This window comes from Ananas comosus, linkage group 8, assembly GCF_001540865.1.
Source record: "Ananas comosus cultivar F153 linkage group 8, ASM154086v1, whole genome shotgun sequence".
NCBI classification, from domain to species: domain Eukaryota; kingdom Viridiplantae; phylum Streptophyta; class Magnoliopsida; order Poales; family Bromeliaceae; genus Ananas; species Ananas comosus.
The window spans coordinates 13628660-13651760 of NC_033628.1; the positions used below are offsets into that span (position 1 = coordinate 13628660).

At 37.9% G+C, this 23101-nt stretch overlaps 4 protein-coding genes across 6 annotated transcripts; 2 read left to right on the forward strand and 2 right to left on the reverse strand.

The window, feature by feature from the left end:
• On the reverse strand, positions 709-4710 carry LOC109714488 (E3 ubiquitin-protein ligase SINAT2-like). The gene is made up of 5 exons (XM_020239138.1): positions 4483-4710; positions 3020-3416; positions 2114-2500; positions 1299-1648; positions 709-1176 (listed from the first exon to the last, which is right to left on the reverse strand). The coding sequence occupies exons 2-4, from the start codon at positions 3233-3235 to the stop codon at positions 1328-1330; spliced, it is 924 nt and encodes a 307-aa protein (XP_020094727.1). The 5' UTR covers positions 3236-3416; positions 4483-4710; the 3' UTR covers positions 709-1176; positions 1299-1327.
• LOC109713940 (altered inheritance rate of mitochondria protein 25) lies at positions 6771-11677 on the forward strand. 2 transcript variants are annotated; one of them, XM_020238251.1, is made up of 12 exons: positions 6771-6970; positions 7170-7744; positions 8080-8166; positions 8418-8459; positions 8558-8602; positions 9276-9341; positions 9423-9479; positions 9609-9670; positions 10303-10423; positions 10559-10636; positions 10749-10855; positions 11447-11677. In XM_020238251.1, the coding sequence occupies exons 2-12, from the start codon at positions 7196-7198 to the stop codon at positions 11475-11477; spliced, it is 1245 nt and encodes a 414-aa protein (XP_020093840.1). In that variant the 5' UTR covers positions 6771-6970; positions 7170-7195; the 3' UTR covers positions 11478-11677. The 2 variants fall into 2 exon arrangements, with proteins under 2 accessions (XP_020093840.1, XP_020093841.1); XM_020238252.1 differs by lacking the exon at positions 6771-6970 and adding an exon at positions 6998-7057.
• Positions 12059-18530, reverse strand: LOC109714700 (cyclin-dependent kinase E-1). Its single transcript, XM_020239394.1, has 16 exons — positions 18512-18530; positions 17054-17292; positions 16836-16946; positions 16273-16376; positions 16140-16182; positions 15947-16045; positions 15607-15676; positions 15389-15483; positions 15139-15172; positions 14972-15056; positions 14811-14888; positions 13955-14002; positions 13374-13406; positions 13156-13264; positions 12454-12660; positions 12059-12348 (listed from the first exon to the last, which is right to left on the reverse strand). The coding sequence occupies exons 1-16, from the start codon at positions 18528-18530 to the stop codon at positions 12283-12285; spliced, it is 1440 nt and encodes a 479-aa protein (XP_020094983.1). The 3' UTR covers positions 12059-12282.
• On the forward strand, positions 18424-23060 carry LOC109714493 (cell division cycle 20.2, cofactor of APC complex-like). Of its 2 annotated transcripts, none has more exons than XM_020239146.1 (8): positions 18424-18986; positions 19702-19983; positions 20082-20351; positions 21062-21266; positions 21347-21735; positions 21844-22108; positions 22199-22234; positions 22685-23060. In XM_020239146.1, the coding sequence occupies exons 1-6, from the start codon at positions 18852-18854 to the stop codon at positions 21985-21987; spliced, it is 1425 nt and encodes a 474-aa protein (XP_020094735.1). In that variant the 5' UTR covers positions 18424-18851; the 3' UTR covers positions 21988-22108; positions 22199-22234; positions 22685-23060. The 2 variants fall into 2 exon arrangements, with proteins under 2 accessions (XP_020094735.1, XP_020094736.1); XM_020239147.1 differs by having other exon boundaries at positions 22699-23060.

The window sequence follows — 23101 nt, forward strand, 5'->3', positions numbered from 1 at the left end:
TTTTATTGATTAGACTCTTTAATTTTTTTTATTTTTTGCAATAAGAGAATTTTAGTCAACAAACGTGAGAATTTTATCAAATTTTATAACTTTAATTATATTTTAGCAAATAAAACTAGACTAATTAGTGACTAGTAAAGTATGCATAAGTTTCTTAATTCCTTGGAAAAGAAAACATAAAAAATCTAGCAAATTTATAGTAATTACTCTGTACTCTGTAATCTAAACTATAGTCGTTTGGTGCTCTAATTTTTGTCCTTACTTTTTACAAGTACTTGCAAATTGAATAGCAATTGGCCAAGTAAAATAATACTTTCACCAGTCACTAAAGAGCAACATCATAAGATGATGAATGTCACAGCTTATCATTTTATAATAAAATTCTTTCTTGAATACAAAAGTTAGGATCTTACTGGGACTAGCAAAAACAATGACTAAGGACACTGAAGATGGAACCGAAAATGCACGTATATCTGGGAGGAAGCCTGGTCCAATTTCTCCACTTTTTTTTTCTGGTGCCTCATTACAGCCACATGCTAACAGTAACTAAATTTACACAAAATTATAATTAAAATAAAATTATGACTCATGTAATAAACATCAAAACCCAAAGGATATACAGTTACTAACAGAAAACCATTTACTTTTGTAGGATAATAGCCGTCGTACGGATCACAGCACTATTCTTATATACCAGAAAACTGCTGATTAAAAATCAAATGGGAATAATCATGTTTAGCACTATAATCTTTTTAAAGCAAGTAGGGTCATATTAGCACCAATAATGTCAACACACAACACAATTTCCCACCAAAGTCTTTCATAGACAACTTTAGGCCAAAAAATGAAACTTTTAAGTAACAATAACTTGTACAAGGCCGGCACATCATACAATGCAAGGCCAACCATTTCTGGCTTTCTTAAGCTTGCACTTTTAAGCTAGTTTAAGGCAGGCAAAAGCTATGGGCATGCACTAACCACAAATCATTTGGCAAGGGGGACTGAACTTCACCTTTTATTTTTAATTTTTTTGGGATTTGAATCCCACAACTGATGTGCTGTTTGACTTCAGAAACTTCCTCAGAAACTTCACAGTTTTTTCTCGACAGGGTCGAGCTTAACCAGAATGTTCTGCTTCTTGACCGGACCGATGGAAGAAGTCAAGTTCAGAAAGAACTGATGAAATTACACAGAATATAAAAACATGTTAATTGAGGGATTCAAAACCCACAAAAAGATAAATAAGCAAAGGTGAGGGACCTTCAACCAAAATAACCTACAGTTACGAGTCCATTCACCTTTGGTTGGGAAGTAAAAGCATCGAGTGTCATTGCTCCTTCCAGATTCGACCAGTCACTCTTAGCTTAAGCTCTTGCCGATTGCCACCAGAGAAAAACAAGGCCATGTTGCGATGAATGATGAGCCCATCATGACTGTCCCTCACCTTCTTGTGACCATCCCTGATGCTTCTCGGCACACCCTGCCATATTAATTTCCGGACATTGCCGCCGACTTCGAGGCTGTAGCTAAAGTTCTTCGCCTCATCATCCTCACCCATGAACCTTAAGAATGCCATGTAGACCGGAGACATTGCAAGGAGGAAGGCTTCAAAGTGGAGGCAAAAATGTTGCCCAAAACAATTGAAAACCTGTGTAACAGAATCAAATAATGGAAAACTAAGTAATATATATGCTAATTTCCACTTTAACGACAAATAGGAATATATCTTTCCCAAAATGCTAATTTATAGCAATGTTTGGAAGTATTGGCGCTTTCCATTATCTACGTGATTTTGCTCAAAATCAAGCAGTTACAAAATAACTTCAAGAATAGAAATAAATCCCCAGTAGTCCACTTCTATCATTTATACTCCCATAATCTTTATATTAGCCAGTACCAAAAGTCCGTCAAAAATTCATAAATATATCGTGTATAAGCACCAACTATATTTGTTTGGTATCGTGCTGATAAAGCCCAATTATTAGATCACCACTGAGCTTCATGAATAGTTTCTTGGTGACTACTGAAGGCATATACAAAGAACAATACATGCATATGAAGCCTTGTTTCCAAATCATTAACAACTACCGGTAATGGGGAAAAAAAAGCTTACTGTGAGCATCCATGTAGCATTTTCAACCTCATGCGGATTGGACTTCACGTAACGGTGATTAAATGTGCATCCGTCATGCATGTCGACTTTATGGTCATTTTTCAGGTGAGCCACAAGCGTTGGAATATCACCAGTGACAAGGCACTCTGCCCCCGCATAAGGGCAATTATACGGCCTGAATCTGCAAAGCAGCTCGTGTTTTAACTTGGCATAGTAGGGGAATATCTCAGAGCAACCTGAGTCTTGGTATCTACAAGGAAGCTCAAGTGACTCGGCCACTTTCTCAAGAGCCAAGCATCTGATGTTACCGAGCTCGTGACGGCAAGTAGGGCAGTGGTTGTGTACCCTAAGCTTGCAATTTGAGCAGAGAGTATGACCATTCGGACACTGCAAGAGACAATTAAGAATCAATAACCCAAGGAGATATTTTAGCAGTTATAACAACAAAAGGAAGGTTAATATTAGATTGTTGATGTTTACAAACAATTTCTGAATGTTAATAATAATATTACAACAGTTACAACAGATAATAAGAGAGATGATTTTTTTTATTAAATTGTAATGCTCCTCAGCAAGTGACGAGCAATATTTAACATCTGGAAGAGGGGGGAGTGGGCGGCTACCAGAAGAAATGAATATTCTTTCCCACAATATGGCCGACTAGAATTACATACTATCTAACCACAATTACATTCTGAAAGAACATGATCATAGGCTCATAGCATACCATTCAGTTGGGTAAAACTTGTACATTTCCCCATCAAAACAAAGAAAACAAGGACAAACAGCATTATACAATTGCATGTTATATTGTACAATTGCTTCAAATTTCATATTAATTATGAGGTAATGGAAAATTTTTCTAGGGTGCAATATTATAGTACATAGAAGTCCGAAAAAACTCACCTGGTGTATGGGAGGATACATTGAATTTGTACAGACTGGGCATTCGAGAAGCTCATGAACAGCACTTGTTGAAGTGATGCTGCCTTTAATAAGAGAAATCGATGAAGTTCTACTTAGTTGCCTTCCATTGAGTTCGCTGCTGCCGGTGGATAACTTATTATTATCTGCAGGCTGAGACTCAGGAACATCCAAAGGGATGTTGCTACCAGTAGCCATGTAGAGCCCTCTATATCAACTATCAAGTATCCCAGATACAATTATCAACTTAGCTTTTACAACCACGTGTTCGACGCAATCATATCATATGTTTATGCCACTAAGAAAAATCTTCTCCAGTTGTGCCAAGCATGAAAGCTACATGAGAATTATATGAAGCCTAAGTAATGGGCCGAACAACCTGAAAAATATACAAGAAAATCACATCATAAAGCATTCAGCTTTTTCCTAGTAATTGATAATAAACAAAAACATATTATCTCAAGTAGCAAAGAATAAAGTTTAGATGGGGCACTTGGATCTTTCACTAATTCACATTCCAAAGGACTTTTCAGCCACGAACTGCAAATTGCTGAGAACTACGGAACAGATTAGAATCTACACAATAAAACTAGCTTTACGAACCTAAGAACCATTGCACGATACATCTACCAAAGACCAACATGGCTACCAATCAAAAGATTCATTTCCTGAGACTCTAAATGTGAAAGTCTCATTTCCATTGTCAAATTCACTAATGGACTTTCCAACCCATAAAAGCAACGAAGATCGCAAGAAATGGATCCAAAATGGACTTCTTGTTTAAAATCATCCCTTGCACAGAGGTTGAAGGCCAATGAGTGCACAGTCAACCAGAAAAAAAAAGTCGAAATTTAAAAAGAAACCAAGAAAGAGGAAGAAATACATCGCCTTATTTGATATTTCAAGGGGGAATTTTCAAGGGGGACACAGGGAGGTTCCAGTAATTCAAATGCTGAAATCCTTGGAACAAATTTGGAACAAATTTGGCCGGCAAATCACAAATGAAACAAATTTCAGTGACTAACCAAAAACATTCTATATATACTACAACCTCTTTCATAGACCCCAATAATCACAGATCATGATACATTATACTCATCTAAGAAATTGGCGAATTCTATCGAAGCCCAAGAACAATTCAAATTTTTTTATGAGACAAATGGGAAAGCCTTATTTCCATCGTCTACATACATTCGCGGCCATTCAAAATCAACAAATCAATCGGAAATGCAATGAGTAGATCCAAAGAACCTCCGTTTACAAACCATCTCCGACGCAGAGATCATAATGCAATGCGAAATTGAATCCAACCCACCAAATGCAAAAGAAAATCGGCAACCAACAAATTGCGAGAAATAGATCCAAAGCTGCTCCTTTTACGAAACCCATCACCAACACATAGATCATAAGCCAATAAGGAATCAAATCTAACAAGGAGAACGAACCTTGGATGCGAGACCCGAATCAAAAGGGATCGGAGAGCGAAAGGGGAGGGGGGGCGGGGAGAGAAAGGAGATAACGAGGAGAAGAGACAAGGGCAACCCTAGAGAAAGAGAGGGGGGGGTGATCGGTTGGGGCCTCGTCGTCTCGAGATGGACGATTTAGGGTTTGAGGTGAGGCATTATTGTTCGGCTCCCCGTCGGTTCCCGCTGTTCTAATGTCTGCATGTCCCTACGAAATTACTTACTTATTTTTAAAAAAATTATATTTTACATTTTAATTATTATTAATTTTTGAAAAAGATATTCAAAGTCGTGGGGACCTTCGAAACGACGGGGGAAAAAAGCGACCGAGAATCTTCCTGCTTGCTTTTGTGTTTTTTTACCTACTCTTATTAATTAATTATATATTAATTAACTATATTGATTTATTAATTTATTGTTTTTTCTTATTTTTAATAATAAAATAAAGAGTTTATAAATTAGTATCGTGTAAATCTAATTTGATAATTTTATTTGAGAAAAGCTATAGATATACTTTAAAGTGAGATGTATATCTTACACCTACTTTATTCTAAAATCATTTGCCACATCAATTTTTTTAAAATTTTACTAAAAATTAATTTGATTTTTATCAATTTAGGATGGATCACCGGTGTAAGATATACACCCTTTTTAGGATGTATAAAAAGTATTTTTTATTTTGTTTTATTATTTATTCAAGCATAATTTTATATAATTAGATTACTATACTACTAAGAGTATCAAGTGCTTGCTGCTATTAGGTTTTTGGCCTCTAGATAAAAAGACGTATGTTAGATGTGGTTAGGATGATAATGGTTTTGATTAGAACGATAGTCGTCTTCTAAAATTGAATGTTGATTAGTTGAATGGTATAATAATATAACGGATGGAAATGATCGAAAAGATAGATTTAACGGTAAAAAATAGACTCTAATTTTTTAAGTTTTATAAAAAAAGTATAATTAAAATTTACATTTTAATTGATGCTGTAATAAACTATAAATCCAACATATCATAAAATTAAACTATTTATATTAGAGATGGGAAGAAAAGTGAGATGAGGACAATTTCTAGTTAGTAGTATGGGAAAAAATAAAAAATAAAAAATAAAAAAAGGAAGCTTCTCTTATATATATAATGCACTAATGTCCATGAAATGGTTGTTGGGTTTGATGGAGTCCAAAACCCTCTATCATATTATTCAATCACACCGACCGTTCCTAGAGCAAATGACAAAGGACTTGGTGGTTGGTACCCGAGACTCAAATTCGAATCCTAGTTGATTCACATTTCTATCTAAGTTTATTTCTAAATGAAATAAACGAAGCGGGTAGCGTGCTATCTATCTCTAAAAAAAAAAAAAAAGTTATTCAATCACTAGTAAAATCATAAATCATTTCAATTCAAGGCTTTAATGATATAAAAAGGGAAAACTTCAAAAACCCCCCCTGTGGTTTCGTGCATTCTCATTTTGCTACCCTGTGGTTTAAAACGTATCAATTTGCCCCTCTGTGGTTTCGTTTTTATCTTTTTGTTATCAATTTTATTATTATTTTTTTTTAAAATCAGTGACAAAGTTAAAATTAAAGGATACTAAAGTGACTATTCGATAAATATAGATGGTTATCTGAAGTTTTTTGTATATAATTTAACGAAATATTAACGAAAAAGTTTCCGAAAAGATAAAAATGAAACCACAGGGGGGTAAATTGATACGTTTTAAACCACAGGATAGCAAAGTGAGAATGCACGAAACTACAGGGGAGGTTTTTGAAGTTTTCCCATATAAAAATGAATATATGTTTAAGATTTGGGATAAAATATCGTGAATTAACCTTGTAGGTTTCTAATTCTATGTGTGCATTTGGCTTCAAGAGGTCAAATTTCGCATCTGGTGATTGCAATGCATTTTTTTTTTTTTTTTTTTTTTTTCCTTTGGAAAAGCAGAAGGCAAAAAAAAAAGACTTGAGATAGTAGCATTGACCTGTTCTTTTCTCATGAACGGTCGGCGGTGCTGTGGGACCCAGGGCACCAATCTGCAAGTTGGAAACGTTCAAACCCGAAATAAGTGACGCAGTGGATAAGACCATGTTTGGTGACGCTGATGCCTTTTTGATTTTTTTTTTTTAAAGAAAAATCTATTTTAAAAAAAAAAGAATAAAGAGGCGTGGACCGGTCCAAATACAGATTATAAATTGAAGCACTTTTGGCCCGGCCTATGTAGATGTGGGCTTTGGGCCGTTCGATCTTTTCCTGGTTCAGCAGCTTCGTTCCCTCCCATTCGACCAAACCCCCTCCCACCGCCGTCGCCGTTTCCCCGACATCGTCCACGACTCCTTCGTAGGCTCGTAGCTCGTCCAAATATATATCTCTCTCTCCCCGCCTCTCACGCCGTTAGCGCGCCCGTTATCTCGGTCTACAAACTATACTTGGATGAGCCAGCAACTCATACCGATCTAGATATTTCTCGGTATCTCTCTTAACTATTTCCTTTTTTTGGTTCATTTTAACTTAACAAAAATATGATCAAACGATGCGAGAAATACACTCCTAATTTGTCTGTAACGATGTGCTCGACTTTAACTATTGTTGCTCCTGAAAATTGTTATTTGCTCATTTTTCTTCATATTGTTGTTGTTTTTTTTTTTTTTTTGGTTTTCAAACCACAGGTACTTTGACCTGATTAAACAATCAGATGAGGTGGTTAGAGAAATTGTTAGATTCCAGTAGTACAAATGTTGAGATTAGGAAGGGGATCTCTTTGTTGGTTTCATCCATCAATCCGAAAAGTAGTCATTATAATTTCACAGAGAATTACATTCATCATATGCCATCAAAGGTGTTTGATCATAGATGGGCTACTACATTGTGTCCAGTGAATATACCTTTATCAGGGAGAGAATCCACTTTTTTGCAACATCACAATCGAAGCATTCGTAGTTCGTCGGGAGCTTCCTTTACCTCATTTCGCGGAATTGCGAACTCCGCTAATGGAGAGAGCTCTATTACTAGGGAATGGCTCGCGCAGCTTTGGCGCGAAGAATTGAGTAAAAACAAGATTAGAAGAAGGAAGAGGAGGACGAGGAATCAAGAAGTTGTGCAGTATGTTGAAGATTCTCCGGCTTCGTTCCGGTTCCTGTTCTTTAAACCGGCCGAGGAATATATGAAACTTGAGAGAACTACTGAGCAGCCGCCAATTAGTCAGTACGACGGCGATCTTCTCTCTCCAAGTTCCCCTGAAGAGGCAAGAAGCAATTTTTTTATATAGGACTCGATTGTTACTGTTGCTGTTTTGTTGTTTCTGAAACTAGATTCAAGCTCGCTAGAGCGTCCACTTCATGCAAAAACTGCAGAAGATGGCACGTTCTACATCCTCGACCCCATATGCGGGGACGTAGTGGATGAATTGTTGCACTGAATAGCGACTGTCATTTGCTCCATGGTTTTCCTTCGGGGGAAGCCGCAATTTTAAGTAATCTTATCATATTGTTTTCTCTTCGACTGAACTATCTCCATTTACACGATGGAACTTTGCTCGATGTTTACAGAATGATTCTGATTTTCTTTCATACTCTTTAGGTCAAACTGGCGCCTCTTCTTTCGAGAGCCAATCTGGTTATTGCGAGAGACATAGAATGGGCGAATATTATGTTTGCGTTTGAACAGGTGGTGTTTTATTTTATTTTTTCACTTGATAAGGTGTATTCGCTTCTTGACATTGAAATATTTGTACTTTTTTTTTTTACCGGGCAATTCCTATCTTATGTAACCTGCATACTTGTTTTCAAGTTGTCTGTTGTGATGAACAACTACCATTTTCTCAAATTGAGAAGAATTCCATTTCCATATCGTTATTAGCATGAATATTGAAAACTCAAGTGTTTCCATTTGTTATTTTTTTCAATGTGAAATTACAGGAAAGTCGATATGTGATAATGGATCCTTACTTCCATCAATCTGTGAGTAAATAACCTTGTTAGGCCGTTTGAGTGGAGGACATTTAACACTTTTTTTTTTAATCTAAAGGGACCGACATGAATTCTTCCTTTCTTTGCAGCCAGTGGGTTTTATTAGGGAGCAAAGTAATGTCATCTTTAGGCAGGTATATTACTCTTTCCCCCTTACTCCTAATTTGTTGCTTGATTTGATATTGGGACTTTTGTATATATCACTATTCTTTCGCACTTATGTAAAATAAATGTACTTGTTCACAACATAGAAGTTTGAGTTCTTTTCCTTTTTTTTTTTTCTTTTTTTTTAGAAGCATTTTGTTGTCCTTCGTCTAGTGAGTCTTTACGCTGCATCTCAACAACTTTTACTCTTTTTGGTTTGATCACATATATTTCACCATAAGTGAGAAAGATAATTTCCCAGCTGATCACGTATACTTCACCACGAGAGGAAAGATAAAATTCTCAGATCTTGTTAGTTACTGAGGATAGTTCAGATTGATGTGTACATTATGTTTCACTGTTTAAAGCAATCATTCAGCAGCTTGTCAGCAACTCGTAAAAATATATCACCAAAGTTAAATGACTGTAATGACGATTGTTAATGTTTGGCTTGTAATTTGTTTCTCTCTCTCTCTCTCTCTCTCTCTCTCTAAATTATCTGTGCTTCTGGGTTAGCTACATTAGTCCAAACTGCTACTACATTAGTCTGTTGAATAACAATATTTGAAGTTTGGGCATTGTATTAATGGATTAAAAATCTAATCTTCTCATGCGGATTCTGCAGCTTAATTATATATTGTTTTCTGAAAATGTTACGTACAGCTACTTCGTGCACGACGCCCATTTGTTGCATACATAACTGATGCCCTGGGCAATGAAATTTTTAGGGTAAGACCTATTAGAATGGGCCTTTTTCTTGCCTCGCAATTCAGTCAATTGCTGGTTCATGTTATATTTACTAAGGTTTAGGTTCGCAGGCCTTTTTGGTGGATAAACAGCACAATCTATGCCGAGGTAGATGGTAAGGTATGCATTTTCATTTTTAAGCCTGTGTTATTCAATGTTGCAGTTGAAAAATCGCCCTGGATGGAGGTAATATGAACAAACTACTTGAAAATGATTCCAGATTTTTGTTGTTTGGATTTTCCTTGTTAGGAAATTGGTGTAGTCCATCGACGTTGGCATCTCTGGCGGCGAATCTATGATTTGTACTTGGGGTAACTTAAAGCTTTCTTGCTCTTTTCTTTTCTTTTCTGTTTTTGATATACCTTTTTGTATTTTCTGTCCAATATGTTGTTTTGTTCAACGTGAATTCATACATTCTTAGTTTAATATAAGGGGATGGTGATCATCCATCGGAACTTGCTTGGCGTGAGCTTAATAGCAATACAATGATGATAGAACCATGATAACCATCGGATGATTTTTGAATGCAGGCACGTACATCTGTTTTAAAAATTGAACTGTCAAGGATGGAATCGGGTATTTTACATCTATTAGTAAGAAAAGATCACGGCGTGAAGATTAGTAAATATAGTAGAAAGCGAATTCTTATGAACAACAATATGAATTATTAGTGCATTTTGAGGCTCAGCGTTTTTATGAATGCCACTCTTTTCTGGTAAGAAAGCTGACTGAATTTCTGTGTCCCTATACTCCCTTCGAAAAATAGCCCTTTGTCCTCTTCGGTTTACGATTCTTCTTGAGAATGTTTTTAGTTCTTTAGTTTGAGCCTAAGAGTAGATATTAGTCTTAACTTCAATGGAAGAAAACCTACTATTATTAGTGATTTGATATAGCCAGTGATCGAAAAGAGTAAGTTTGAATTGTTGTTAGCATTTGATTGCAGGAACAAACAGTTTGCCGTAGTTGAAAACCCCGGTTTTTGGAATTGGACATTTACTTTGAAGGATGAGGATGACAATGTGTTAGCCCAGATTGATCGGAATTGGAGGGGCATCGGTTTTGAGGTTTTTATCTTACTTCATTTCCAAACCTACTGTTCACATCTCCGAGGGACTAATATATATCCTAATCCTCTAGCAATTTGAACGAAAACTGGAGATATTTTATATATTTTCTTTTTTAATTTTTTTTTCCTTCAGCTCTTCACTGATGCTGGTCAGTATGTGATTCGTTTTGGGGCTGTTGGTTTGGAAAGGAAATCTAGCTTGGCTTCACCTGTAAGCATTTTTGTGGATTGGGTGGCGTTTGCAAGCAAATGTCTGCATGTTCATATGTTCGTCTATTTACCGTCTTTAGTTTCATGATCTCTGTTATCGGATGCTTTTCTAGATCGAAGAATTGGAAGTTGTTCGCCCATTAACTCTCTCTGAGCGAGCTGTGGCTGTTGCTCTTGCCGTGTCTCTCGACAGTGATTATTTCTCCAGGCGTGGTGGATGGTAAGTTTCAAACCTGATCGAGTTTTTTTCTTTTTTCTTTTTTTTTTTTTCCTTTAGTTCATTAAATTTGGCCTCTTATCATGTATGAGAATTCTGTTTTTCTTTTATATCGAACTTCCGTTATATATTAAATGTGTTTTTGGCATTAGCTGGGCTAATCTTCTGGAAGCTTTTCTCACATATTCCCTACAAATTTCTATTTACGCCACTACACCCACTGACCCACAAATGCTAATTTCCACGATGCTCCTCAAATTGAAGTTCTTAACATATATACTATCCTTAAGTTGGAAAATTATCCAACTTTATTGGAGATAGTCGGTTTTGAATGAAAAGAGAATTTCTGCAGAGGACATTATGTAAGAAATTGGTGTTTTGAAGAGCCTATGAAAATTTGGAATTTGCACTGGTGTATAGTTAAAAAGAAACTGAGATTTCAAGGACATGAAATTTCTGATTTTACAAGGTTTTATGGTGTAATTTGTAATTTTTACTGTTTTATCGCAATTCGATCTCATGGTAATCTTCTTCTATTTTTGTTTTGTGTCTTCTTGTTTTTAATCCTCACGCGAGCAATTCTTTTTCTTTCAGGGGGCTGCCTATTCTGATTGCTGGCGAGTAATGATCTGCAGCTGGTTTCGACTTTGTTGCAGGATTGGTATACGAAAAAAAAAAAAAAAGTAGAAGATGTTGAATAACAAATTTGTGCTTATAGTCAAGCTGCTTTGAATTTTCAGAAAGTGATTGTGAAATCACAAAAACAGTGATAATGTGGAAAAACTCGGATTCAAGCTTAATAATGTGGGATTCGTATATTTTGCATCTGGATGCCTATGCAAACGGCCGCAGTTGGTCAAACATTTGCTCCTTTTATTCAAATTTGTGATTTAAATGTCAAAATCTTAAAGAATTTAGGTTCAAAAAGACTGATAAAAGAACCCAAACCATTTTAGTTAGTTTCTAATATTGTTTGGTTTGATTTGGTTTTGAAAATTTTGGACGAGTCTGAATACCACCCCCTCCCCTACCCCACCTCCAGAAAAGACAATAATTGAGTGTTATTATCCACAAATTTTCTCCAGAAAATAAAAAAGTTGTGGCCTTTTTTATTTTTTAAAATTAAAATTAATGTTACGCCACGATAGAATGTGGTAGACGCTGGTGGCCGGTGGTGAAACTCAAAAAAGCTACTGAAACAGAAACTTAAAAAATGGGAGCGCTAATATTAACTATCAAAATTGACGAACCTGCATTCTCTTCTGAAGGAGCTATAGGGCTAGCGCGAGTAACTCTTTCCTACTACACAACTTGCATCAGGTAGTTTGGACACAATTGATCATAAGAGTATTAAGATTACAATTATATTGGGATTACAGGATATGCACATGGTTCCAAAATTACACATTAGAAGATCGGGCTTAGCCTCGTCAAAACCGTCTCTTCTGCTGGGGGTATCCTGGGTTTTGCATTACTCCAGGGTCTTTTCGTCTCAACTGTGATTAGAAGAAACAAGAAAAGAAGGGGAAAAAAAAGAAAGATTGTACAATTATACTGTAGCGAACAAACTGAGAGGAAGAGAGAGAGGGAGGGAGATTTACCTGCTGTTGAGCGGCCGCACCCCTCGGCATGGGAATATTAGCAGGGTTTAGACCCACCATGCCAGGTTGGGCGGCAGCATTAAAAGCGGCCATGCTGGCGGCAGGGATCCTCTGACCTCCAACCATAGCTGGCATCTGCCTCGCGACGGCCCTCGAGGCCGCCACTGATTGAGCAGATACACTGCCAGGAGGAGCATTTCCAGATGGCTGAAACAGAAGGTCATATTAGACTAGAGCAAACAAGGCGATAGCAGAAAATGACTGCAATAATAATTCATAAATCAAGAATTAGATTCAACCAACCGAACAACGATTGTTCAATACGGATAAGACTATCCACCTAGAACAGTAGTTAGTACAACTCCCAGATACAAATCAACACCAGAAAAATCCACCTAGCATGGTTAGCATTATCTCCAGACAACTATGCTGTATTCTAGATGACGAATGCCAACATGGTGAATTAAAGAGCATACAATGACAATTTAAAAGAACCCGCAAGATCTAATATTTACATTTGGTGCAGTTCAAAGCGAATGACTGTGAAAACTCCTGCAACCTTAACAAAGGGAAGAGTGTGCATCACCATATATATATATAGAGAGAGAGAGAGATAGGCTCCTACGCTTTCAAAAGTACAGAGGCTTCTGTGCTTGTAAATTACCTATATAGTTATATATTTAGTTCAAGTATGAGGTATACCGGTTGAGGAGGTTGGATGCTAGTCGTTCCTTCAAAATCTGTAGTGGTGTCAACCGGACGGCCAGGATAATTTACGATTTTTTCTCCTGGCTGGGATGGCACAAGTGCGCTGGTCATTTAGACATTCACCATGGTCAATGTAATAGCATAAATAACTTTGATTTTTCCTGATACTACATCAGAAAAAATATCTAAGATGAATGTAGGGGTCAACTTACTTGCGCCCTGGAAGTGGATCCATCCGGAAATACCTGAGAGGGACATGATCCCGCATGGTCAATGCAGATACATATATCAACATAATCATGAAGCTTATTTGCACGACAAATAATCAAAAGTTTACATATAACAGGAATGAAATCATGTCATGATTTACAAAGAATAAATTAAAGAACCTCTAAATAACCATTTTTACAAATTAGTTACCAAATAAACATCATCATGCTGTTTAAAGATATATCATATAAACTAGTTTGCAGAAAGATAAAGCAAGTTTATATTCCTACAACGGCGATCGATCCTTTCGACATGAGATTTATCACAGAGAGCAGGTTCACACAGAACTGGACCAAGTGGTTTGCATGTATCACTTTCAATGAAAACCATACCAGGAAAGGATTTCCCACATCTGATTTATATGCATAAGTTTGATTCAAATATAAACCATTTAAAAGGTTAAAACAAGTGTGTGACTAGCTTCTGCATGACTAGTTTAACATAGCGGTCAAACAAATAGAAAAAAAGAGCATAACAACATATGTGAATCAAGAAAAATTAAATAGCAAAGAGAGTTCATTACTCATGCTCCAGAGCTTGTGCTGCAGTTATTCGCTTTCGCGGATCATATCTGTCACACATGAATAATTTAGAGGATAAATTGATAAAAAATATGCTTAGCTTGAGTTTCAACAAAAACATTATGTCATTGATGCATTTCTCAGCTACTCTGTCATGCTAAGATGCATCTCAGAGAGCAATTATGAGTTTCAGCTACAAACTGCCACTAATGAAAAATCAGCAGCAGTGAAATAGTTCACACAAATACAGCATAAAGAAGAAAGCAAAAAAGCAGGCACGGCAGTTTACATAAAACGTACGGAGGATACAGAGAGAAGAAACAATCTAAAGAAGATTAATGACTGATCAATTGAAGAAAACTCATGAAGCTTTCTACAACCCCCACCAATAAGCTATGGCAAGGAACAAAAAGACACGAGGTATACCACAAAACAATAATTTAAAAAAAACAAGCAGCTAACAGAGGGAGGAAAAAAGGGATAAAACAAATGCAAAAGCAAGTACGGGAAAACAGCACGACAGACTCCTCACTTGAACCAAAAAGGTGGTAGGCAGGATTCATGCAGAGTATTCATTCACAATCTATTTAGAGGATCCAGACCAAAATGTACTAATATTATAGTGTAATAATATCATGTAATGAGCAGGAAACGAATGAACATTTATATAAAACATGGATAGTCAGAAGAGAATTTTAGGGAAAAGGCATCATGCTCTGCCAGTCAGAACACTTTATATAATAAGCATGGACTAAATATCCAACTATTAGCACAAAATCATATGAACAGATTATACTTTCATGAATCATATATGTTAATAACGTAGAAGGTCTCTATAGATAAGAACATGTAACGTACTCAAGCATCTTTGACAGGAGATCGAATGCAGGACTCTTCGGAGCCAGATGAACAAAAGTGTGGAGACCAGTGTTCTCACTGCATAAAGAGAAGTACATGAGTTCCAGAATCAAAACTTAAATATAAGTCAATAATCTGTTACCTACGATGACTGAACTTACTATTTATGCCCCTGAATATGTTGTTGGTCATTTGCCCAATGAGGAAGATGAACCAAGGTCGGCCACTTCTCAGTTGTTGGGTGCCCTGAGAAGAAACACTACTGCTCATTATTGGTTAAAGAAGGTGTTCGGCAAAGCGTAACTGGGTTCAACCGAAGCATTCTTACCTAAAACCTTGAATATCTTGTCCAATTGATCAAGCTAAAAAGGAAGAACATATCCAACTATCAGATATCACCCGTTAGCACAATTGTGGCAAATATCCGATGCAAGAGACAATCTCACAAGAGAAGTTGGAACAAAATCAACTTCTACTGAAGTCTTCTATGCGAATACCGCACCAACATTCAGATTGGCACAAGACGAGAGAGAGAAACAAGTAATAGAAGATATCCTTCAAAAAGAGAGAATACGTACTTGAAATGGATTGGGAGTAGCTTTGACTTCCACCCCTTGGAACAATGGTTTCAAAGTAAGCAACTCGGCAAAAATGCATCCAACCGCCCACATATCTATTAACGGTTTAAGGAAAATCTCGCGATCATATTGACCAGTAACGTTGATGAAAACTGTTTAACAACGGATATAAGGCCTAGAATATTAGCAACAGCCACATTTTAAGCTATAAAGGATACCCACTGCAGTTGTGTAATGTTTGGCACCAAGCAGCAGCTCAGGAGCGCGATACCAGATAGTTACCACAACCTGACAATTGGTAAGCACCCGTGAATACGAATTAGGTGGAAGTTGTTTCCACATTTTGACGCACACACAAAACACACACAGAAGAAGGCAGCCCAAGACCTTAAGTTAGGGTACCCACAGTTAATCTGACCATAGAAGAATATAGAAGTAGGACAGTAAAGTGAAGTTATGCTCAAATAGTGCGTCAAATTAATGGGAACAGACAATGAGCAATACAACCAATTCCGAACAGAAGCGTTATGCGCGAATACAACGAAGAAAAAAATTTACCCCATTTTCATACAAAGTTTTCAGCGGAGCTTGGTATATTCTGGCAAGTCCGAAATCAGCAATCTTCACGACTCCATGCTCCTCTCCCTCGCCCATGACCTATTCACACCTTCGTCCCATGTTAAGAGCCACAGGGAAAAAAAAAGCTTCTAATTCCGTAGCGTAAAAAATTTCACTTCATGCCGAGTCATACCAGAATATTAGATGGCTTAAGATCACGATGAATAATCCAATTGCTGCAACCGAAAGAGTTCGTAAAACTTTAGTGAGCATATCCGACACCAAAAAAAAAAAACATAGAGCCCAAATGTGCGCGTGAAACTCACCTGTGGAGATAGTTGAGCCCGTTGAGCAGCTGCCAGAGCAACGACTTCACGGTGTAAGGATTGATGCTAAGGTTGAGCTTCTCCCTGTGATGTCTTATAATCTCCTGTAGAGCATCGGCATTTGAAAAGCATTTCATAAACTTGCCAAATACAAATATATAAGGCCACTCGATATCCCCAATCGCCCTAAGTTCGATAAAGAACAAGTAGCAAACTTCTAATATCCCGTGTGCTAACACACCCGAAATTCTTGTCGCGCCGCTAAGCTGCGTGCAAGCAGAGGATAGGATATGCCGCCCGATACCTACATCGCCTAGTTATCGACGTATTACAGTTACTTGTAAATAGCAAAATGCGCCTAGCTTCGTTCGTTTTCAAAGACCATAGGAAGTGAATGATAAATGGACTTCCGATCGATCAGCAGGTCCAATGATAGATCAGATCAGTTTACACAAGCCGGTGCTCTTTACTCTTTGCAAATTAAAACCCTAGAAAAAATAAATAAAATCCAAAAAAAGAGAAGTAATAGAACCCTAAATCGGTGGGGGTGTCGGCGTGCGTACATAGAGGTCGTGCTCGGCGTAGTCGAAGGCGAGGTAGAGGGACATGTCGGCGTGGTTGATGTGGACGTTGACGAGCTTGACGACGTTCTCGTGCGAGATCTCCCTCAGGAGCTGCGCCGCCCCACCCAAATCCAATCCAATAAAATCGTGAGATATCTGAGGAAACGTGAGATATCTGATGAGGAAGGAAATTAGGGTTGGTGTTTTTTTGAGGAGACCATGATCTCGCGGATGGCGGTGGGGGAGACGCCGTCGCCCTCCTTGGACTGCTTGAACTTCTTGATGGCGATGGAGGACTTGCGGTGCTGCTTGGTGCGCGCCAGGAACACCAGCCCGTACGTCCCCTCCCCGATCTTCCCCACCAGCTCGTACTGCTGCAGCCACCGCTGTTGCCGCGCCCGTCCCCCATCTCCCACGCCGACGCAGCCCAAACCCCCTCCCCCCACCCGCGCCACGCCTTACTCTTCCTTAATTTTTCTTTTTCTTTTTCTTTTTTTCCTTTTTTCTTTTCCTGCTTCGCACGGCACGAGATCACCAGAGAAAATCTGGGCCGTTCTCTTTTTTTTTCCTTTTTTTAACGGTGGCTTTTTCCTAACTAATTGTATCGTAGATCGGTCGGCGTAACTGACATGTGGGGACGGCCCAAATAGTAGTGTCGCTGGATCTTCCCGTGTCTTTTATCGAGGAAAACACTGCGTGCGTATATTCACGTCCAAAACTAATTAGCAAACATTGGATCTTATCTTTCTGAGAATGGTTAGTGCATGCTCTTGCATGAGATTATTATTATTATTATACATGATTTTGCTAATCTAGTAAAATAAGGAATTTAAAAACTTCGTGAAAACCTATTTGTGTGAAAATTTTGAAAAAGCTAATTATTGATTTTTCTCTCCATTGAAATAATAGTGTAATTAATGCTTACTGTTAAACTTGTCGGAGAGATCAAAGATTAATCATCTTAATTAGAGGTTAATTTGAGTCGTATATTAGTTTGAGTTTACTTTCTTGTGCAGTTAAATTTCTGAAATATCTAATAAACAATGATGAAGAGCGCCATGGCTTGTTTCAAATTCGAACTGAACCGTGCAGGGCCTGAGCTAACAACCCTCCGGCCCGGAAGACACGGGCTGCGCCGGGCCGGACCGTGCTCCGGGCAGACCCCTTATCTTTTTATTATTTTATTTTTTTTAAAATGTATAATTTTTAAGAATAAAAATAATATACCATTTCTATTTAAATTGATATTTTGATTAAAAATTTAAAATTTATAAAAATAATTATAAAAATACATTTTAAAAACTTTTAAATAATATAAATTATTTTTATTATTTTTAAGGTTCAATGGACCAAACAATTTTGGTCAGAGCCAAGCAACTACTTGGGCCGTCAACCTTGGGCCTTAGGCTTAGGTTCGAGGCAGTGCTGGCCCGGTCTGTTCTCGGCCTGGTACAGCCCAGTCCTTTTACGGGGCGGGCGATCGTTTCCAATTATAGTGGCCCAGCGTGATCCGTTTGGGCCGGGCGTCCCACGCCCGTTTTACATCCTTCGCTTAGTAGTAGGACTAGATGCGAGGGTCACAAATACATGTTAATAGGTAGACCGATTAGCCAACGGCTATATTTGGGGAATCTTCAGAAAACTAGCCGTTGGAAACAAATGAAAAATTCGCTTACCGAAACCCTCCCTCCTCATTCTACGTGTATATAAGCGACCATAAACCCTCCCAAATTTCCCAAGTAATACGCTCCCCGCAATCGCCAACTCTCTCCATCGAGGAAGAAGAAAAGGGCTCTCTTTCTCCTTCCTCCCAATTCGCTCCGTGGAAATCGCATCACAAATCGCCCACTCCTCCTTTTCTGTTCCTTTTGTTTTCTTTCTTTATCTTGCTATCTTACTCTTTGCGTGCAGGGATCTATATCTGTTAACAATTTGTTTGTTTTAGTTTTTGTTCTTTTTTCTTCTTTTTTTTTCTTCTTTTGTGTGTCTGTGTGTGTGTGTTTGTTTGTTGTAATCATGGATGCAGCTTCTTCCATCTCGTCGGAGAAGTCGCGGATCGCGTCCCGTCGCCCTCTTCAAGATGTCGGCTCGAGGCCCTACATACCTTCTCTGCTCACCTCCTCCAGGAACCCTTCTTCTTCCCGGCAATACGTAAGTTAGGATCCTTTTGATAAATTTGGTTTCCTTGAAACAACAATTTTCCAGGTTCGCCTCTCAGGTGTTTGTTCTTTTACCCATGAGAGCATTGTTTTTTCCTTCCTTTTTTTTTTTGAATTGTGTATAAGTTTCTGATACCTGTATGAGTATATTTGATTCTAGAAGTGTAAATATTAGAACCACTCTTGAAAATTGGTTTCTAGATGGAAAATAGTTTTAATTCAGTGCCAATCCAGATTTGCCCATTAGATATTTGTTGCTTTATCTATATCATGATTTATTTTAGCATGGCAAGATTTCAAATGTGTTCTTCTCCTATGAATATATATGGACAGCGTTCTTAGATTTTGGTAATAGGTGTTTATGTCTGTGCGATCCTTTTTAGTTGGTATTTCTTTTAAATTGATTTTCTATCACTGTTTTGAATCTTGGGTTTTGTTTCCTTTTCATGTTTTGGTTAGTTTTTGATATACATGTTTTTGATTAAAAAAACTGGGTTAGTTTTTGATATATAGTTTTAATTCTTAAAGTGTGAGTTTTACGACCTTGTTAGAATGTTTGTTTTGTCCACCTATATAGTATCTTCCTTCATCTCTTGATTTCAAAGATCTGTTTACAAAATACTCTTCTTTATCTAACAATTTTCCTATATGTAATGTTGTCACGCATTTTCGCGAATGTTTTAATGATCTGTTTGTTACAATCACAGGGCGACAGGTTCATCCCGGACCGCTCCTCTATGGATTTTGACATGGCATACTACTTACTAACTGAACCAAGAAAAGAGAAAGAGAACATGGCAGTGGCCTCCCCCTCGAAAGAGGCATATAGAAAGCTTCTTGCCGATACCCTTCTGAGTAACAGATCCAGAATACTCTCTTTCAAGAGCAAGCCTCCTGCTCCATCCGAAGGCATCTGTAATGAATTCAGCTCCAATGTCACTTCTGCTGCTCAAACGAAGCCAGCGAGGCAGCGGAGGTACATTCCCCAGGTAGGTTCTCTTCTCCGTTTACATTTGGATCTGTCTAGGATTAATAAATTGCGTTACTTTGCTAAATTTTCTAGCTATATTTCATTTTTTTTTTCCAGTCAGCTGAGAGGACATTAGATGCTCCTGACCTCGTGGATGACTATTATTTGAATCTGCTTGACTGGGGAAGCAGCAATGTTTTGTCGATTGCGCTTGGCAATACGGTCTATTTGTGGGATGCTTCGAGTGGGTCTACTTCTGAGCTTGTGACTGTGGATGATGATAGCGGCCCAGTTACCAGTGTTAGCTGGGCTCCCGATGGACGGCACATTGCCGTCGGGCTGAACTCTTCAGACATCCAGTTATGGGACTCGAGCTCCAATCATCTGGTGAGTTTTTTAATCTGCCACTTTTCTAGGTGTTTTCTAGTGTGTGCGTGCACAATGCATTTGTACTGTGGCTCTAGATAAGCAGGCCGCTTATAAGGTTTACTATACTTGATAATAAGCCTGCAAAATTAGTGAATTGACGGTGTATGTATGTCATATGTGAGATGCAGACTAATCATCTTATGCTAAAAGTATGGAGAGTAATGTCAAAGTCCTTTACTTCATTTCTTTGCACTTATGTAATCTGAACCTCTTCATTTATTTTGTTCTAAGCCTTGCATCCTAATTGCAATCTAAGCTGTGATCTAGCTGTGTATGTTTCTAGGGATACTTTTGAAGCCTTCATTTGATTTTCTGTACTTCTTGAAGTTTCAATCCACTTACTTTATGAGGACTTGATCTAAGATTGTTATATGGACTTAATCCAGGTTCATTTTGTAAATTAGCTTGGACTTGATCTAAGTACCTTTCCAGCTTGATTTTGCAATTCAAGATTCATTATGGCTGGTAGAAGCTTGTCTGAGAAACAGCACACTACTCTACACATCCAAAGTTATTGGATTATTTTCAATATAAAAATATAGAATAAAATAAACGATTAACTATCAGATTATTCTACAAACTGCTTCTTATAAACTTTTTGTATTCTCTCTGGATAATGTTCCTATCATATATGGGTGTCTAAGCCCTTTCTTCTTTTGTATTTACAGCTGAGAACTTTGAGAGGAGTTCACCAATCTCGAGTCGGGTCCCTCGCTTGGAACAACAACATCCTCACTACTGGCGGAATGGATGGTGCGATCGTAAACAATGATGTCAGAATAAGGTCACATATCGTTCAAACCTATAGAGGGCACCATCAAGAGGTCTGTGGCCTAAAGTGGCAAGGCTCCGGCCACCAACTGGCTAGTGGAGGTAACTTTATAGAAAAAAATTTGAATTAAGTAGTTATTTACAAATGTTAGTGGACTCTCTCAGCTCGAATTTATTTGCAGGCAACGACAACCTCCTCCACATATGGGACCTCTCGATGGGCTCTTCTTCTAATTTGGCCCACAACCAAAATCAATGGCTTCACAGATTCGAAGACCACATGGCAGCTGTTAAGGCCCTAGCGTGGTGCCCATTCCAAAGCAATTTATTGGCCTCTGGAGGAGGCGGGGGTGACCGATGTATTAAGTTTTGGAATACCCACACGGGCGCTTGCCTTAATTCAGTTGATACTGGGTCTCAAGTTTGCTCTCTTTTGTGGAATAAGAATGAGCGTGAATTATTGAGTTCTCATGGGTTTACGCAAAACCAGCTGACGCTTTGGAAGTACCCGTCGATGGTGAAGATTTCAGAGCTCACTGGCCATACTTCTCGAGTTCTGTTCATGGCTCAGGTACATATATGCATATTATGTATTGAATTATTACTTGGCTTGGGTTGAAGTCATAGGTAATGGATTAAACTGATGAGTCTTCTTCGTCTTCTTTTTTCTTTTGCTCAGAGTCCTGACGGTTGCACAGTTGCATCGGCTGCGGGGGATGAAACTCTGAGGTTTTGGAATGTGTTTGGGAATCCTGAAACACCGAAACCCGCAGCCAAGTCAGCTAGTTTAGGGCCCTTTGCCAGTTTTAACCACATTAGGTGAGGAGAAGGGGCAGAGAACAATATTTGGAGGTATATATGAGTATTGAGTAGTAACTTGGAGGAACAATATTGTGGTTACTGGTGATGGGCTGAGATGGGACAAAGGTTTCTAATTTACTGAGGTAAGGTAGTGTTTGATCAGACTCTGCTCTATTTTGCTTTCTGTAGAAACACATTATCTTGACATGTTTTTTGTTCGTCTCCTCTTGCAGGTCATCTTCTGCTTGTTACATAATCAATTTTTTTAGGTAAATCATTTCTTAGAATCAAGCTTGATATAGAGTTGAACAATGGTCGTAACTTTGATAGAGCATCATAATCACTATACATTGAAAGTTTTGAACAACCGCAAATTAATGAGGAAGTCACTGCAATAATAATCACTATACATTGAAAGTAACTCATTTGTATCACGCAAACTTGTGTTTGTTTTAGTCATCTTTTTTTGTTTTTGGCTAAAGCACGAAGGCAAAATTAGTTTTTTAAATTCAAAACTAGAAGTTCTAATTGAAACTTCATCTTCTGCCTCTGCAAGAAAACTTTTCGGGAGATGTTAATGAAATAGCTGTTTAAGCCCCTTTTTTTTTTTTAACTTTTGCAAGAGCTCAGGTCAAACAGGAACTAATACGTGAATCTTTGTCTTCATTTACCCCATTTGTTAATTGCTTTTCTTTTGCTTCTGCTGCTCTGATAATCAGATTGCATGTGTCAGCATGGTAATCTGAGGAAATCCTAAAATTCCATACTCCACAAGATTGAACAGCATATGGTTTTCAATTTCAAGGGCAGGTTGTAGAAGAATGTTACAGTGGCTTCAAAAATGCTGGCTTGATAACAATGTCGGCGTCTGATGGAATTAGCTTCGATGACGAGCTCTCATCAACTGCAAAAGAATCTTCATTTTGTACAGTGAATCATTTCCTTTATTAGATTTCTTTTATGAACCAAAAGTAGGTTCATACTTCTGTTGCAAATTAGTTGGTAGTGAAAAGTTTGAAATTATCCTCCCTGTGGATGTAGGCAATTGGCCGAACCACATAAATTTCTCGTGTCTGGTCATGCTTTTTTCTTTCTTTTACTTCTTAATTGGTGTTTCACTCTATCTACTTCTTTTA